The sequence below is a fragment of the Heptranchias perlo genome, chromosome 28 (assembly GCF_035084215.1).
Source record: "Heptranchias perlo isolate sHepPer1 chromosome 28, sHepPer1.hap1, whole genome shotgun sequence".
Classification (NCBI taxonomy): domain Eukaryota; kingdom Metazoa; phylum Chordata; class Chondrichthyes; order Hexanchiformes; family Hexanchidae; genus Heptranchias; species Heptranchias perlo.
The window spans coordinates 31,929,300-31,949,523 of NC_090352.1; the positions used below are offsets into that span (position 1 = coordinate 31,929,300).

The following is a 20,224-nucleotide window of genomic DNA, read 5'->3' on the forward strand; positions in this document are numbered from 1 at the left end:
AATCTTTAATTTCCACACAGAAGCCTTTGGCAAAAGCAATAGATATGGGAATAAGCAACAATAAACCATGTTTACAGCACAAAGCCTATGGGCTTTGTTTTTAATCTGCAGATTCATTATTTACCTTTACAGTACACAAAAACTAATGTCCTCTGATTCTTTATGAAGCCTATAAGGACTCACTGCTTGTTACAAGTTTAGGATCTTATCTTAGATGTTCTATTGGGTGCAGTGGTATTGGTCACTCTCGTAAGTGGTCTGAGCATCTTATGCTAAGGGTTTGCCCATACAGCCCAATATCTAACTATACAATAGCCTAACCCAGGGGTGTAACAGTAGTTTCCCCTTGTGTTCGGAACTGGATATTTGTGCCTTTCACACGTGCATCTTCAATCTTTTCAAAGGTGGCCCAAGAAAACATGGTAAAATGAAGCCAGGGAAAAATTGTTCAGCTGCTTTATTTCACAGAGTAAAGATTCAGAGCAACAGTTAAGAATGGATTCACTTAGTTCAAATAGCACAGCTTGTCTTTGCACAATAAAGGCTGTGCTTCCTCACACTAGTACATTGTCTTACTTGATTTAAGCAAACGTAAACTACCCTCCTGCATGATAACTTCTAAGCCTGGGCAAAGCATGCTATTGCAGCATCCTGTTTAAAAATCTGACAGATGTGCAGCCTTTGCTGGACCTAACTATCCTCGCAGCATTCAGCTTTTTAAAAAAAAAACTTGACTGACTGTTGCTGTTTCTTTTTCATTTTCTTCTGTTCGCAGTCAGAAGGGACCAAACACTTGCCAACACATTAGGTAGAAGATGTTTATCATTGCTGAGACAGGATATCGAATTGCTTATTATTTACAGTCCATGGTGAGACAAGATCAAAGCTTCACTCATTAGCATATTAATCAATTATATCAGTGCCTTTTTAAATTGGGTCAATTAATACATTTTGCTTTAAAAACCAAACATTTAAAAGTAACTCTTGTTTTCCAAATCCTTTTTATGTAAAAATGTTCAAAAAAATCCCAAAACGTGTTATATCTTCCCCCCTGCCCCCGGAACCACAGGGTAAGTCCATTGTGTGTGGGGCCTATGTGAAGACCATGCACTCCTGTTTAGATGTCCACCACAACTGCTGATCCCCCCACCCCCCCGGACCCCAGGAGCCCCCAAGCTGCATTGAAAACTGCCCGAGACCAGAGAATGCATACACCTGCTTAGACACTGTCCACAGAATAGGAGGCCATGCCAAGTCCCATCCATGTCTCACTACGGTCTGCTATTAGTCGACGTTTGTGAGTATTGCCAGTGTTTTTCACAAGGGCGATTATCACTCCATCCTTTGTGAGCACTGGGATTCACATTGAGGAAAGTACTAATCAGGTGGAAGATTTGTGGTATTCATTTTTTTAAAACTTACTCAATAATTGTGTCTCCTCCCAATTATATTCCCTCCGCTAGTGATGCACAACCATTCCCAGACATCCTGCCCTTGAGTGAGAAAGAACCAAAATGAGTTACTCTCCAATTAAAAATTGATGCTTCCTCCATCCTCCTCCCGGAATCGCGTAGTTCATCAGTGGTTCAGAACAGACTCATCACTTTGTGAGAAAGAACACTTAATCACCTCACCAACTCTTCACTCCCAATAAAGTTCCGATCTGTCTAAGACTGGAACACTGTTTCCACGTCTGAGGAGGCTCTTCCAGTGTCTTTTTCACAGTCTGGGATGGGATACAAGGGAAAAAACATCTCTTCTGATCGAAAATACTCTCACTACTAGTTTCGATCCCCTCGCTCAAGAAAGAGAAACTTTCTTGTTTCTCTCTATTCTAATCAATATTACTATGCTCATTGTTCATCTGAACTTTCTTTCATGTTTCTCCTCCACAGATATATTGCATGATATGTATCAGCCTTGCCTCACTTGGTAGCATACTTGCCTTTGAGTCAGAAGGTTGTCGGTTAAATCCCCACCCGAGACTTGAGCATACACTCCACGCTGGCACTTCTGTGCAGTACCTAGGGAGTGCTGCACAGTCAAAGGTACTGTCTTTCATGTGAGATGTTAAAACCGAGGCCCTGTGCGCCCTCTCAGGAGGATGTAAAAGATCCCACTATTTGAAGAGCAGGGAAGGCCAACATTTATTCCTCAATCAACATCACTTAAAAAGAACAGATTATCTGGTCACTTATTTTTCTGCTGTTTGTGGGATCTTGCTGTGCATAAATCAATTGCTGTTCTTCCTGCATTACAACAGTGATTACATTTCAAAAGTACTTCATTGGCTGTAAAGAGTTTTGGATGTCCTGAGGTAGTGAAAGGCACTAAACTTCTTTCTTTCTTTTACATACCCTACTGCCCCTTCCTTGCATCCTCAATCCTAAAATTAAAACTCATTGCACTTTCTCCAACTCTAACTCATTCTTTAACAGGGCAACAAAACTGACGCTCTTTGCCTTGGTCTTTCCCGCCTTAATTTATCTCATCTTCACTCTTATTCTTCTCAGCCTTGTTGGTATCCAGTAATATGGGTCTTGGCCCACTCAGATCTCTCAGTAAGGGCAAGAATAAACTCAACATAATTTGTACCAAAAGACTCAATGACAGTTCAAAAACCGCTGCAAGTCAAAAGCTACAAACACATTCAACTAGGTTTGCATCCTTCCCCCAGCCCACTACATCCTAAACCAGGCAAGAGGCAGATGGTGGGACCGTGACGTCTGTTGTGAGGTTTGTTTTGTTGATGATGACAGTTCACTGAAAACCTTAACAACCTTGTCAATTATCGATAATGTCGCCACTGTATAAAACTCAGAAATAAGTGGAAAAAATGAACTTTTATTAAAAGTTAGTTTTTGATTTACAATTTCCAAATTTCTAGATAACCCACCCAAAAATACAGACCATTTGGTCAAAAGAAAAAGGGGCAGACATCATATCAACCCTTAATATTCTCCAACATCAACATGCTTATAAATTCCCCCCCTCAGAAATTGTGTAAAGTACTCCTTAATATACCTCTTATTGTGAGGCAGACAAAACACATCTTACAATGTCAGCCTTAGAAACAGGGCTTAATGTACATAATACATATATTATTAGGTAGGGATGTTCCTGGGACATAAAGAAAAAGAAAAGCTTGCATATCACATCTCAAATGTATCAAAAGAACTCAACAGACAATAAATTAGCTTAAAACGCAGTGACTGTTGGTATGCAAGGCAAATGCAGCAGCCATTTTGTGCAGTGATATGTCCCACATTCAGCAAAGACATGAATGGCCAGTTGATCTGCTTTGGTGGCATTGGTTCAGAGAGAAATAATTGTCAGGATACTACGAGAACTCCCTGCTCTTAGAATGCCACCGTGGGATCTTCGATAATCCATCTGATCCACTGAACTGCTAGAAAGAAACTCGGTTAAACTTCTTGTGATTTTACAGAAGCCAAAAACAAAGGTTCTTTAGAGCAAACAGTTAGTGTGGGGTCAGACTTTTGCAATGTTTAATAATCAGATCTATTTTTATTGAAGCAATGACTACATCTACTTTGACTACATCTACACATTTAAAACCTCAAATTAAATTGCTGCCTTTCAGATCTACTTTCATAAAATAAGATTTTCTTTCTCCAAACATCATTAATCCTGTAAAAATCATTGTGCTCAATAAATGAAAGCAGAACTGCGGCACAACAGGGTGGCTGTGTTGTAATTATTTCTCACTAAACTGCTGCGTAAAAGTCCACATCGAGAGTGATTTAGTTAAATTAACCTGACATCTCTGGTTCACTGAATCAGGTGGTGTCTTACTCATCTCCCTAAAAGGGAAAAATGACATCTTTAGATATCTTATTAAATCACTGATTTAAACAGCAGGGGGGAGGGGGAATTTTTACCTGTGCAAAAGGCCTGTTTGCAACTGTACAAAAGGCATTTTCCTAGTGTTCAAGATTGGGCACAATTTTCAGGCAAGGTTGTGAACTTGCGCTCATGCGGAAAGAGTTAGCACACAGCTGAACTCTGCACACACCCGCACCTCTCCTGAGCAGTGACTTGTACTAGGACATGATTCCAGGGGCACTTGCAGCCCTCCAATAGGGTATTCAAGTGTGAATCTAAGCAGTAAGGCCTTGAAATTACGCCATCTAAAGATTTGTGCACAAATTCTTAATTCAATCCTATGATTAGTCTTCTATTTTAACTGAGACAATAACTTGTAAAATAAACAGGTTAATGCCTCCATTGAAATAGAGGATGAAAGAACTTAATACATACATGTTAAAATATTCGTACACTGGTCTTTCTGCAGTGCAATTTCAAGACTTAAATGTTGCAGGTTATTCCACTGTGCAGGAAGATGGGAACAATCACAGCCAAGCCCAATTCTACTCTCCTCCAGCATCCACATACTGTACTTTCAGCAGGAGCTACTGGGTAACAATCAATAATGGGGGACCCTTATTTTTCACTCTTTAGCTTGTGGCCGGAGGAGCGTTAAGGCTAATTCCAGCACCTACTAGTTAAAGGAAGGAAAAAAAATCAAAATCGTTTCAAAAGCACAAATGCATCTCTACATCACAGTGACATCCTGGGTAGATTTTATCTATCAGGCGTCTGCCTAATGTTACCGGTGGGAGGACAGATCAATTTTGACGGGATGGGCCTCGTCACCATGGTGCTGGTGAGCTGCAGGCAGCAAATGGGCAGCTTGCTGGCTCTGGGCCAATGCAAAATGGATTGATCCAAAGGCCGACCCATATGTCCTCAGGAGAGGGGAGGGGAGCGATCGCAGAGGGTGGGTACCCACGGTGACAGTGGCCCAGGTCATTCTTGTGAAGCCCCCTGGTCCTGCAAAAACTGTTCTTTTTGGTGCCTCTGTTGCTGTATCACCCAGTAAAACTGGATGGAGCTTGCACAACGCACTCTCTGCCCAGTCGTCCGTCAGAATTGTAATCAGGATCTTACCTACATCATAGGACCCTGATTTGCATACTAAAAGGGGACTACTGCTTAAAACAGGTGGGTGCTTCGGCTGCCCAGCATAATGCCCCTCTGAGGATGGGGCGGGCTGGAGTGCTGGCGTAGACGGGGGTGATGAGCCATTTTTGGGCCACTACTGCCACGCTTACGCTGGGAGGTCAGAGTTAAAAATCTACCCGTGTCAAATAGAGGAAGTGCCAATCTTTCTTTAATATAGTGTTTTAAAATAGTTAGGCCAGGAAATTCCTCAGAGCTGCTCCCGCTCCACTCCTATACCTTCGCCGAAACTACGGCAGAAGCCCTGTTTACACAGGTAAATGGAGTTTCCGACGAAGTTACAGCAGGAGCAGTTGAGGAATCTCCCAGCCTTAGTTAAAATGAAATTTCTGAATCAAGGTCAGAGTCTGTTGGGAATTAGGTCAGATAGTTTGATCTGGAAATTACACAGTTAAGGAGGCTTTGTTGTAGAAGAAATTCAAAAATTGGACATTATTTAAGACCTTGGCAGGTGTGGGACCCAGATAGTTAGTGACAAGTTGTCCAGTAGCATCTCATGCAATAATCCTTTAGTATAATGTCTTTGATCTTGGGTGATTGACAATATTGTCTTTGGAGACCAAGAAATTGTATGAGCTGTGTGTTCCCCCTGTCATCTTTAGTACTATCTAGAGATCTAAACTTCATGCTTTGGAGCTTTGTGTTATCTATGTACTACTTTGCATTGTGAAAGTCTACACAAGACTTTCATTCAAAACTTCTGTTGCTTATCAAGCACTGCAAGAAATACTTTCCAGAAAGGGTATTTAGACCCTTGTGGGCTGATTCTATCTTTATATTTTTTAAGTCCTGTAGTTTCAGTAACCCTGCAGTATTTTACTGCTTTATGCATTATTCTACATGTAAACAAATGTATTAATTTTAGCTTAAATATATTGGTCTGATGAGGTATTTTCTGCCTTTTGAGGTAAGGAGAACATCGTGGGCAGTGGTTATGTTATTGGACTAGTAATCCAGCAGCCTGGACTAATAATCCAGATAATGCAAGTTCAAATCTCACCATGGCAATTTGAGAATTTGAATTCAGTCAAAAAAAAATCTGGAAATAAAAAGCCAGTATCAGCAAAAGTGATCATAAAGCTGTCAGATTGGTGTAAAAACCCAACTGGTTCATAAATGTCCTTTAGGGAAGGAAACCTGTCGTCCTTATCCGGTCTGGCCTACGTGTGACTCCATTCCCACACCGACATGGTTGACTGTTAGCTGACCTCTGAAGTGGCTTAGCAAACCACTCAGTTCAGGGCAACTTAGGGATGGGAAACAAATGCCGACCTTACCAGCAATGCTCACATCCCAAGAATTAACAAAAAAATTGCTAATAATATTCTGGTACAGCAACTGTGCTTTTTAATTATTTACTCATCAGATCTTCATAGTTTAGAGGCAGTTTTATTTCCACTTTTCACCACTGGCAACCATCCTGGATTTTATTTTCCCCCAAACTCAAAGGGCAGTAGTATGGTACATGATCCCCCACTTTGAATATGTCACTGTCCCATATCTGTACCTTGTCTGAGATTATTCGTCCTGGATGGCCTCCCATCTTCCACCTTCCATAAACTTGTGTTCATCCAAAACTCTGCCGCCCATATCCTTACTTGCACCAAGTCCCGTTCACCCATCACCCCTGTGCTCGCTGACCAACATTGGCTCCTGGTCCATCAACGTCGCGATTTTAAAATTCTCATCCTCATGTTCGAATCACTCCATGGCCTCGCCCCTCCCTATTTCTCTAACCTCTTCCAGCCCTACACCCCTCCGAGAATTCTGTGTTCCTTTAACACATCCCCCACTTCCTTCTCCCCACAATTGGCGGCCTTAAGCTCTGGAATTCCCACACTAAATCTCTCCGCCTCTCTCTCCTCTTTTAAGACACGCCTTGAAACCTACCTCTTTGATCAAGCTTTAGATCAGCTATCATAATGTCTCCTTCTTCGGCTCAATGTCAATTTCTGTCTGAAAACGCTCCTGTTAAGTGTCTTAGGACTTTTAAACACACTATATAAATGTGAGTTGTTGTTGAGACTTATTTCAAGGTAAAAGTTCCAAGGTCAAATGGGACAGGGGTGGTTAGCCTTGGAGTATTCTTATTTTATTTATGATTCGTATAAGACTCCTACTATCAATTATCATTGTGTACTTGGGGACAGCAGCTAGGGTTTAGGTGAAGGGGAAAGAGCGAGTATAATATTATACAAGCCTTACTTAAATGAGGCTAGTAAACCAGTATATCTGTAACTCAATATTATATCAAAGTCAAAGATCCCATCTGCGGTGCATTAATCTCAGCTTGCCCCAGGCCACACTGAACTGAGTTTTATCTTATGCATTAAAAATGCCGTTTAATACAAACCCTTTCAATTGGGATCAATCTTATTTAATCCACAAGCAGTAACACATGGTAATAACAGTGTAATAAGATTGCTGCTCTTAGCAATGCATATGCACTACATGCCATACTGTATCAAGTCAACATTATGTCCTTTCCATGTGTAAGGAAAGGGTTAATCAGACTGTCCTGAAGCTTACTAATGTTATACTGCCATTGATTTCTCTTTATATTGTAGTAATATTAATCTTTAGCCTTTGCCTGTTAAGCAGGGAAGTATAAGTCAATTTGAAGTGGGCCAGTGCTGACCCTGCAGCAATGGTCAATTTCAGGATGAAGTAATGAGACTTCATTAAAGATGTGCCATTGCATACTGAATCATTTGATAACAGTATGGGAAAACAGTTAGTTCTGCAAAGGAAAGCATCTGGGCTCACATCTACCTTTTTAATTGGTACGATACAGAAATAAAGACAGACTTATAATTAAAGATTTCACTTGGTAGTACACCAATTATCTGGAACAAGAGTGAAACTATTGATAAGGTAAAATAAGCTCGTTAGCTCAATGGAAAAAAAGAGCTCTAAGTAAGGAAAATAAAGTTATTCATAAGGGATAAGTCAATTAAATTCTCCTTATACGGAGTTGTATTTTAACTTTTAATATAATTATGTTATGCGGAATTGTAAGGATTGTCACGTGGAGGGAGTAAGAGAAATGTAAAAAAAACTGGCAGTTTGTAATGAGTAGTTGGATTCATAAAGTCCTAAGATACTGAGCTCAGAACTGCAACACATTTCAATCCCCAACCAAACCATTAGGTTTTGTTGCAAGTATAAGTACTATTGCATGTACTGTATGCTTAATGAACATATGACACCTGACGTCAATGTTCAAGAGCCTTACTGAAAACCTTGTTGGGAACAATTGGAATATTACAAGTTAAAAGATTTCCTTTCCCATCATTTAAGCTGAGATGATGAGTTCTGCTTATTATACATATAACCAGTAGAATCCTTCTTGTTTAACACTGTATTGACGTATTATCAGTGTAGTATTAGCAGTTCCTTTTCTTTTTTCCTCACCAATTGTCTCCATTAATTTTCTCACTCCTTCTTTCCTCAAGGCATTTATTCCTCGCTGGGAGACAGTTCCACAGGTGGCAGGCACCATCTTGTACTTCATCCAACTGGGCATTGTTTACGTGTGACGTACCATGTCTCACGACCTCGGGACATGCAAAAGTCTTCACAGCCAATGCATTAGTTTTGAAACGTAGTCACTGCTGCTATGCAGGCAAATGCAAGAGCCAATTTGTGTACAGCAAGATCCCACAAACAGCAGTGAGATAGTTGACCTGCTATTCTGTTTTTGGTTGAGGGATAAATGGTGGTTAACATACTGAGAGAACTCCCCTGCTCTTCTTCAAATATTGCCATGTCCACCTGAACAGGCAGAGGACTTTGGTTTAATGTTTCATCCAAAAGATGACACCTCCAACAATACAACACTACCTCATTACTATACTGAAGTGTCAGCCTAGATTATGTGCTCAAGTCCTAGAGTGGAGCTTGAACCTTCAGGTGAAAGTGTGCTACCACTGAGCCAAGTTGACAATAGTTAGCAGCTATCTTACTGTGGAGAGCAGACCACAGTCATACCTCATCCTGCCCTCATCTGCTGCCTACACTTTCTTGCAGGAACCGCCGTTCCATCATCGTTGCTGGGTCAAAATCCTGGAACTCCCTATGTAAAAGCGCAGCGGGAGAACCTTCACCTCACGGACTGCAGCGGTTCAAGAAGGCAGCTCACCGCCATCTTCTCAAGGGCAATTAGGGATGGGCAATAAATGCTGGCCTTGCCAGCGATGCCTACATCCCATGAATGAATTTTAAAAAACCCACTAGACAGTGATCAGGAATGCCCTGCCTGGTTTCCCCCTCCATGAAGCCTCTATGACCTGGTCACACCTGATAAAGTCAGCTAACTCAACACAGATTGGAGATTGAACCTGGCATCTTCCTGTCTGTACAGCTCAGCTACTAACCAAATGAGTCACTGAGAGAGCCCCTTAGAGCAGCTCTCCAACGCTGGGTCAAAATCCTGGAACTCCCTTCCTCACAGCACTGTGGGAGAACCGTCACCACACGGACTGCAGCGGTTCAAGAAGGCGGCTCACCATCACCTTCTCGAGGGTAATTAGGGATGGGCAATAAATGCCGGCCTTGCCAGCGACGCCCACATCCCGTGAACGAATAAAAAAAAATATATAACAGGGCATGTAAGCACAAAATGCCACAATCACAATATTCAGAAACAGATGGTTACTAAGGTTCACTACACAGTAATCAGTTACTGAGGGCTTTTATTACTGGTTTCTGGTATCTGCGTTTCTAGACATTAGAGTTTTGTCCACAAGTTGCACGTCTTTGTATGTTCTGCATGCATTGCATATTGAATATGACAGTGATTAAATGCATAATGAGAATCTACTAGCTTCAGCCCACCTAATGTCAATTAGCTGCCTCCATCACAAACACTTGCAGTGATTCATGCAGGTCACAAGTGTCACTGACCCATCTGTCACCACTGTCAATGCATCTGATAAATGCTGTCTTTCTGGTCACCTAAAGAGAAGTTGGATTGGCATGGTGAAAGTTGACTTTGCATTAAATCTGCAATGGGTGCAGAGGCACTGCCAGCAAACATATTTTACAACACAAAAAAAAGACTGTTGCAGCTGCTTACACGTCATCCAGCAAAACAAGAATGGGATGAAAAAGCATTTGGATTGGGGTGATACCAATATGACAACCAGGGCTCAGCTGAAATGTTTTCATACCAGTATTTTTGCACAACCATCTTTGTAACCAGAACAGAAGATTGATCAGTGTCAATTCAACTGCTACTGATGGTTCACTTTTCAATTTTTTTTCGGCTACATAGACTCTCTGGAGTCAATAGCTCAAGAGTAGGCACTGAACTATACAGGTTAAGGAGGTTCTACATTTGATTCCTGGCCTATGCTGGCTTAATTGCTGAGATAACACAACTGGATGGGGCGCTACAATTTCTTCGGTGGTTTTGGGCTGGGGGTGAAGCAAATCAACCAGAGTTCCTCTTCCTGATCACTACCCAGTGATTCGTGCTGGAATGTGTGCACGGGTAAGGACAGGGGCTAATGAGAGCGAGGAACTTAAAGTAATTATCAGTAGATAAAAAGTACTTGAGAAACTAATGGGACTAAAGCCCGACAAATCCCCTGGGCCTGATGGGCTACATCCAAGGGTTCTAAAAGAGGTGGCTGCAGAGATATGGGATGCATTGGTTATGATCGTCCAAAATTCCCTAGATTCTAGAACAGATTGGAAGGTAGCAAATGTAACCCCGCTATTCAAGAAAGGAGGGAGAGAGAAAACAGGGAACTACAGGCCTGTTAGCCTGACATCAGTCGTCGGGAAAATGCTGGAATCCATTATTAAGGAAGTGGTAACAGAGCACTTAGAACATCATAATATGATTAGGCAGAGTCAACATGGTTTTATGAAAGGGAAATCATGTTTGACAAATTTATTAGAGTTTTTTCAGGATGTAGCTAGCAGGGTAGATAAAGGGGAACCAGTGCACGTAGTATATTTGGATTTTCAAAAGGCATTCAGTAAGGTGCCACGTAAGATAAGGGCTCATGGGGTTGGGGGTAACATAATAGCACGGATATAGGATTGGTTAATGGACAGAAAACAGACAGTAGGGATAAATGGGTCATTTTCAGGTTGACAGGCTATAACTAGTGGGGTAGCGCAAGGATCGGTGCTTGGGCCTCAGCTAATCTATATTAATGACGATACAAAGCTAGGTGGGAAAGTAAGCTGCGGGGAGGACACGGAGTCTGAAAAGGGATATAGACAGGTTAAGTGAGTGGATAGGAAGGTGGCAGATGGAGTATAATGTGGGGAAATGTGAGGTTATTCACTTTGGTAGGAAGAATAGAAATACAGAATATTTTTTAAATGGTGAGAAACTATTAAATGTTGTTGTCCAGAGAGACTTGGGTGTCCTGGTAGAAGAAACACAAAAGGTTAGCATACAGGTACAGCAGGCAATTAGGAAAGCAAATAGTATGTTGGCCTTTATTGCAAGGGGGTTGGAGTACAAGAGTAAGGAAGTTTTACTGCAATTGTACAGCGCTTTGGTGAGACCTCACCTGGAGTTTTGGTCTCCTTAGCTAAGGAAGGATATACTTGTCTTAGAGGCGGTGCAATGGAGGTTCACTAGATTAATTCCTGGGATGAGAGGGTTGTCCAATGAGGAGAGGTTGAGTAGAATGGGCTTATACTCCCTGGAGTTTAGAAGAATGAGAGGTGATCGCATTGAAACATACAAGATTCTGAGGGGGCTTGACAGGGTAGATGCTGAGAGGTTGTTTCCCCTGGCTGGAGAGTGTAGAACTAGAGGGCATAGTCACAGGATAAGGGGTTGGCCATTTACGACTGAGATGAGGAGGAATTTCTTCACTCTCAGGGTTGTGAATCTTTGGAATTCTCTACCCCAAAGGGCTGTGAATGCTGAGTCATCAAATATATTCAAGGCTGAGATAGATAGATTTTTGGCCTCTAGGGGGGTTCGGGCAGGAAAGTGGGGTTGAGGTTGAAGATCAGCCATGATCTTATTGAATGGCGGAGCAGGCTCAAGGGGCCGTATGGCCTGCTCCTGCTCCTATTTCTTATGTACTTAGAACGGTCATGGGTAAGGACTGCCACAGTAATATAGCTTGCTGACATTTAATGACTGTGCTCATGTAGGAGGAACGAGCAAGGTAGGAAACCCTGGCATGAATTACCTCCTGGAGACAGAAGGACGGCGGAATAAATGGGAAGTGCGTGTTGAAGGGAAGACTCTGGGATCTATAGCCACTTTTATTTGCTGCTGGTTTAATTTGGTTTCCAGAGGACTGGTATCTACGAGCTGGCTCCAGGTATTTATCCCTCATCCCAGTCTCAGATTCGTACACCCAATCTTTTGTGGGGTCAACCAGTCTTCCAATGGGATAAGGAAGCTGAATATAGCAGTGTAAGTGCTGGGAGAAGGTCGATGGGCATCAGTCTCCTGGAATTAAACTGAAACGACGCCAATATAAAAGCAGTTTACAGAGCTCAAGTTAGCCTCTGCAATAACAATTTTGTGCCTGCTCGGATGAGAAAAAAGTAGTCCCTGGAGGTAGTGGCCTGTGATGACATTACCACCATGCTGCGAGTTCAATCCAGAGAGCACAACCTACAAAATGCAACTCCTTCAAAATTTCAGCTAAGCTAAATTTCCTTTTAATCTAATCTAAAACGAGTCTTACAGCAGCTGACCTTAGTTTAGTCTAGGATTGCCAGTGGCACCAACGCCCACTAAAACCAATGTAAAAGCAGTTACATTTGTATTGGTAACCAACCGTATTAATACAAAATTAATTACAACCAGTCCTCTTAAGATTAGAAAGTACACTTCATTTGAACTCACTTGTGATCTGTAATTTTGTAAATTGTGTACAATAACTGAAAAGAATAATGAATATGAGATAATTTATACTGTGGTGTAATATAAGCATCTATCTGCATACTTCATTATGCATATAATCAAATGACATGAACTTTCTGGGTGTCAGATAAGCCCTGATTTAATTAGAAACAGATAAGCTGCTATATAATTAGGGACAAATAAGTTCATTTGGGCCACATGTTCATTTACATTACAAGAATATCCAATTTTCCTCAGTTCAGTTTTCACAGAATCAAAAGCAAAATCTTCACATAAACCACTTACTTATCTCAATTCACATATAGATCAAATTCAGGCTCTGACTGATCGCAATCAACTTGGTACAAAATCAGTTCCCTGTCATTTTTATTATTAGTTGCAACTTGCTGTGCAATAAAAGCTGACAGTGTTGACAGACTAAATATTTTCCTTCAAGCATCTGGTGTGAGTACATAGAGTTCCACTGTTAAGCTGTTAACTTGAGTATATTCAAGACTGAGATCGATAGATTTTTGAAATCTAAGGGAATCAAGGGATTTGGGGATAGGGTAGGAAAGTGGAGTTGAGGTAGAAGATCGACCATGATCTTACAGAATGGTGGGGCAGACTCGAGGGGCCAAATGGCCTACTCCTGTTCCTATTTCTTATGTTCTTATGTTAGGGCAAATGATTTGCTATTGTTGAGATCCCCTCAGAAATTGGCATTTTTATTGCCTCTGGGATTTTTCATATTAAATTTTGAATATAAAAGCCAAGAAGTAATAATGAGCCTATATAAAATCTCAAAATGACCTCAGTTAAGAGTATTGTGTGCAGTATTGGGTTCCACACAATCGGAAGGATATTAAGGCTTTAATGCAGGGTGCAACGCAGATTCACTACGATGCTACTTAGGATGATGAAATACAAATAAGAAGTCAGACTTGAAAAATTGCAGCTTTTTTGTTAGAACAATGCAGATTATGGGGCGATATGATAGAAGTGTTTAAAATTATGAAAGCATGGTACCGGGTAGATAGAAGCAGACGGTTTCCAGTAGCTGAGTCTAGACCGAGGGACCATAGATACAAAATTAAATGTAATAGATTTAGAACAGAGAGAGTTGTAAGGCTGTGAAATTCACTTCCAGGATCAGTGATTGAGTTGAAACTATGTTAACATTCAAGATTACATTGCATAGATAAATGAAGGAAAAGGGAATAAAGGGATATGGGACAGGGAAGGCAAATGTGATTAGGACTATTTGCTTGCATGGAGGGTAAAAGCTGGCATGGATTGTTTGGGCTGAATGACATTGATTGTTTGGGCCAAATTGCATGGATTCTTTGGGCCGAATTGCATGTTTTGGTGTTGCAATTTCATATGTATTTCTATGACTCTCCTCTCCACCCTTCCGGGGATTAATGTTTTACTTTCATGTCCCATTTCATCCAGTCGTGTCCACAACGAATAGACAACGGCTACCTGAAGAAAGGTGGGATTGAGTCACAGGCAGATCCCACACCTTTCTTTTCAGGAGGCGATGACTCTGCTTATGCAACCACTGAGCATGACTCAGTTTTTACACATCCCAGCAAAAATCCCAAACCAGTGGCACTGCTGGCTTTCCAAGGGACCCCACCTTCAGATTAACCCCTGCTGTCTCCATGGAGGAGTTCCAATCTCAAAGAGGAATACAATTACTGTATGCAGGATGAAGCTACTGCAATTTCATGAAAATCACCCACATGGAACTTCTTTAATAACAAGTAAGTAACCGGTTTGTTTAACGTGGTTCCAGTCCACTTCCATAGAGGTCACATAGGTAAACTGAGTTGGGTTTACCTACACATGGGAGTTATTAGGAGCATAATATGTTGTTGATCTCCAATGAATATGCCAACAGTACCAATTACTGAGCTCATTTCACTTATGGGGACGACCTCGTAATTAACCCACTGAAGCTTGTGAATTATATGACTTTCACAATCACAAAATAAACTCAGCAATACACTGCTGTGGATGCTATATTGCATTTATTATACATATATTATGTCATGATGATTAAAAATAGTGCTCAAAATGAATGGATTCAGTTAATTATCAAACATTTCCCAAGTTATGCATAGTATAGCCAGAGTAAAGCTCCATCTACTCTGTCCCAACAGTGCACTTCAACCAATTTCATATGTGCACTCCTCCAACTGAAACCAGTGTTGATGTCACCATTTCCCACATTAACTTTTTTCAATAACATTACCAGTTTATGTTAAATTATATTTAGCTTATTGTCATGGACCCATTTCCACTAGGAACTGGGCTGAGACTGCCCAAGTCATTTCACGTAGAATCTTTATGGTTAGCAAAGAAAGGAAACGTTGATCCCATTAGCCTGAGACAATTCAAATCCAGAAGCCAGCCATGAAAGGCCAAAATTTGAATCCACTGTGCCACCCTGTGCCCCTGCTAAAATTACACAAATGGTCATCCTTTCCCTATATAATGTGTACACAAAGCAGGGGAGGTGTTGCCCAGCTTTGTGCAACAAGTTACAGCCGATATATATTGTACTCTGCAGTGTGCGGAAGCTGCCACAGCAAACCACAGCTTTTAATATTGTTGAGAGGATGGGAAAAAGGAGGCATAACTGTTTAAAATTGCAATCCCATATATACAGTTCTGGGAGTGGGCTTTCCCACGGACGTCAAGGGAAAATTCATTCAGCAATGCAGAAACCACATTTCTGGCTTGAATGGGTGGGCAGAGCGCTTGAACATCTGTGATCAGCGATCTTTATGTTTGCTATCGGCAACTTGGGAAGACCAACCTCTAAGTGGATTTTTGTACTGCCAGAGGTACCTGAACTATTCCATTTATTAAACACTGGATAATACACCTCAAATGCAATTTAACAGCCTCTTAAAACTATAGCAAAGCACTAAGACATCACAACCGAGCATGAAGATCTCAAAACACTTTGCCCACCTTTTTAGAGCAATAACTGTGAAAGTTTTATTACTGTTAGAATTATTGAACTCTTTTGCCTATTCTGATGTGTTTTATCATTATATAAAATTTGAGGTACAATGTATGATAAGACTTTTTTTTAAACTAATGTGCATGACTGAATATTCCACTGAATAATGAAAGTGTAAAAATAAATCATCTGTTGATGTATTTCTGTATAAAAATAATGCACATACTGCCCTGACTGATAGTGTTAAGTCCTTGGCTGAGCACATTGTTACATTTGGAGAGCTTGTACTATAGATTTATTACAATGGGTGGGAAGAATGACCTAGAGAAAAGATCAACCAGCACAAAGTTGAATCATTCTTCCTGAGTTTATCTTGAGACAGCTGACAAACCATATCAAATAAAAAACTGTGGAGGCATTGTCTCCCGTACAGGAGATATGGAGTTCAGGCTGGAAACTCTAGTAAAATACCTTGGCTGAGCAGGGGGACAAGGCTGCTGATGAATCATCGCTGTGTTGTAACAAGTTCCCAGCAGGAACCAAGTGAATGGAAACTGCAACTATAGCACATGAATGAGCTTTAGGAACATTTTTTGCTGCACCAGAAAATGTGCAATGCAATAGTGAAAAGATGATTTTTTAAAAATTGATCAGCATCTAGAATTGCTGTTTTTTCAAATTAGATAGAGGTGGGATAAGGGAAGATGTAATGTTCTGAAACTATTGCCTCTGTAAAATGACAATATTCAAACTTAATCTTCAGAATGTGGCATTTAATTCAATACATTTTAAACATCCACCTAATATGTCACTCAGAGGTTTTGTAAATAAGGGCTAATTTCCAGGAGTGCCACAGTTAATCTTTTCCTTTGAAAGGTGCAATATGATTTCATCTAAAATTGTGTCAGAAATTATTAGCTTTAAAGACTGCAAAGAATTATAGGCTTAAATAATTTATACAGTTCTGATATGAGATCATAGAATTGTACAAAGAAACAGACCATCAAGTCGATGCCAGTGTTTTTCTCCATCAGCCTCAAAGGCTAATGGCCCTCTTCTGCATACATGGATTTCTTGAGACTTCCTGTTTGTCAGGCTTATTTCCATGCTTTTCTGATAATGGGTAGCAACACCTCAAGTGATGCCTGAAGTGCAACATTAAGACTTGTTACCGCTCCGGCAACTCCTCGATTTTAAAATTCCCATCCTTGTTTTCAAATCCCTCTATGGCCTTGCCCCTCCCTATCTCTGTAACCTCCCTCCAGCCCTGCAACCCTCCGAGATCTCTGCGCTCCTCCAATTCTGGCCAGTTGCGTATCCCCAATTTCAATTGTTCCCCCATGGGCGGCCGTGCCTTCAGCTGCCTACGCCCTAAGCTCTGGAATTCCCTCCCTAAACCTCTCCACCTCGCTACCTCCCTCCCCTCCTTTAAGACACTCCTTAAAATCTACTTCTTTAACCAAGCTTTTGGTCACCTGTCCCAATATCTCCTTATGTGGCTCAGTGTCAAATTTTGTTTGATGACACTCCTGTGAAGCGCCTTGGGATGTTTTACTATGTTAATGGCGCTATATAAATGCAAGTTGTTCTACACTAACACCTGCTAGTCGGTCATCCCACCATTAGTGGTGTTGTGGTGTGAGTTGCCCAGATTTGCTTGCCATTTTAGTCCAACACAGCATAATAAATACCATTACTTCCAACTAACTGAACAAGGCCATGGAAGATTTGCTAGTTTCCTTTAATAATCATCTTCAAGATAGAAGAACTAGAACTATAAATATATCTCACATTTATAAACATAAATAAATAACTTAGTATAAAATGTCTGGTTCTGAAAAGACCCATGTAGTTTATTTTTAAATAAGTATATATGTGTATCCTCATTCCTCTATCTGAAATTTATCTAGTACCCCTACCCAGTCAGACCTGCCTCCCCCCAGATCAGACAATATGACAAAGCGAGTCTATCATGTGTTGTCTGGTGACTGGAGGTCTCGTTACAGGTGGCCCTCCTTACCCCGGTTGCATTAAAAAAAACTTGAGGTTAATTACTCCACTTCAAAATTATTTTTTAAAAAGCCAGATGCTTGAAGTGATTACAATCTACTTCTGTTAATTCAAAAAGTTGCTTAAAAAGAAAAGAAAGACTTGCATTTATATAGGGCCTTTCATGACCATTGGACACCCCAAAGACTTTACAGTCAATTAAGTACTTTAGAAGTGTAGTCACTGTTGTAAGGTAGGAAACACGACAACCAATCTGTGCACAGCAAGCTCCCACAAACAGCAATGTGATGATGACCAGATAACCTGTTTTAAGTGATGTTGGTTGAGAGATAAATATTGGCCAGCAAATAACAAAGCCAAACAAATTAAATAAAGAATTAAATCAAAAAGAAAGATGAATAAACTAAATGAAAGGGGTAAGCAACAGATTCCAAATTCATCAGGACTGGCACCAATATATGGTACAGGAAAGGAAGAATTGAGAGCACATTTGTGAGCTTGTTTGCAACAAACGCCAGATGGAAATCCTGGAGAATATTCGTGTTGCAAAGCACGTTTTCAGAAAACCTGCAATCACAAATTTTCATTCATAAACCCACGTCTACAGCCTACTGTGATCTGTCATCAGATTGCATCACATAATTGCATTACTCATGTTCGTTCATTCATTCTCCCTCCTGTATATTATCTGGCACAATAATCCCACATAGGGTTAGAGAACTATATTACAATTCAGTTTATGGTTCTCCGTTTCCACCCTCTCCATTATTTGGCTAGTCACAAGGATCACTGCATATTAAAGAAACTGTTAAACCTGCGAAACGTCACGTTAAAATAATTAATCAGAGCCTATTTAAAAAAATCTCTGGGAGCAATACTTTCCTTTTACTTGTACAGGTTTTCCACAGAATTTATTCAAATACCAATAAATTTCACCCCATCCTCATCCTAAAATTGTTTTCTTTAAATCCTAAACCATGTGACTGAATTCAGTTGATCTCATCGTGGTTTGACTGTAACGTCAATAGTTACATCATAAATAATATCCCCGGATTAAATATAAATATATATGAAACGGAAACCCCGGTGGGTGTTTTTTTTTGGTGGGGAGGTCTTTAATTGAACAGCAGATCTGGATGTGTTTAGATGTAATAGGGTAAATCAGGACTCTGCTAATCCCCCACCCCCACGGTGTGTTTGTGTTTCTATCGTATTACATTGCCACTCCCTCCCATACTGGGACTGAGCTACACCCAAAAAGAAACTTGTCAGGTGAAGATTCCTTTCACAAGCCGAAACCCCTTCGCCTGACTCACAGCAAGCACCTTGCTAATTGCTCTTTGCGCAGGAAGAATCCATCTCCTCCCCGACAGGCGGATAATGGCTGGAGATCAGCAGCCAGAACCGAACCGAACCCTCAGTGCCAGTACCTACCTTACAAACATTAATCCGGTCCTGGGCTCTCGCACTCGGGGGCATGTCTGTGAAGCTCCCAGTGACAGAGAGCGGAACACCCAGCCGGCGCATCTCTTAACATTGTAGAGCTGGGCAATGAGATGATGGTGACTGAAGTGGCCATAGAATGTTCTGAACACAAACCAGTGCAATACATCACAATGCCATGGCATTATATTAAAAAAAAGGGAACATCACACGCAAAAACATCCATTAACACCACATGCAATGCAAAAATAATAATACATAAGGTGATATAAATGTCAGGTCCCTCAACATGAAAGTGATTATTAACAGGAGGAGCTGCTGTTTGCAACATTTGCTCTCATGTAACAAAATAATGTCAGGCGATGTATCCAATTACCTCTCTTTTGACGTTCCACAGCAGCTTCTGCTTCGCGTCTTCCTCCGAGCAGCCCGTGGTTTTTGAGGTTGACATGTCGGCGGCCGGTGAGAACACAAACTAAGATAAATATAAGAGGGGTGAGGAGGGGACGGGACGGACGGTCTTCTTCTTTTCCTTGCAGCTGAGAGCTCGCCGCCACTGCCGCGAGACGCCACCTAGAGCGCGAGACTGGAGCCCGGCTGACGTCACGGGGAAGCGAGGTGCAGCCCACCTGGATACGGGACCCCAATCCCCCCAGTCCCACCTCCCCCTCAGAGAGAGAGAGAGAAAGATAGGGGGGAGGATTCCCCAAAGAGAGAGAGGGGGGGGCTGGATTCCCCAGAGAAAGAGAGGGGGGGGCTGGATTCCCCAGAGAAAGAGAGGGGGGGGGGCTGGATTCCCCAGAGAAAGAGAGGGGGGGGGGCTGGATTCCCCAGAGAAAAAGCGGGGGGGGGGGGCTGGATTCCCCAGAGAAAGAGAGGGGGGGGCTGGATTCCCCAGAGAAAGAGAGGGGGGGGCT

General features: G+C 41.4%; 1 protein-coding gene across 1 annotated transcript in view; it reads right to left on the reverse strand.

The window, feature by feature from the left end:
* The window catches only part of sgsm2 (small G protein signaling modulator 2), a 156,098-nt gene extending 136,340 nt beyond the window's left edge, over nt 1-19,758 (reverse strand). Inside the window, exon 1 of the mRNA XM_067967891.1 lies at nt 19,684-19,758. Within this exon, the coding sequence (XP_067823992.1) occupies nt 19,684-19,758 (75 nt within the window). The remainder of the gene's footprint in view (nt 1-19,683) is intronic.
* Nucleotides 19,759-20,224: the final 466 nt, after the last annotated feature.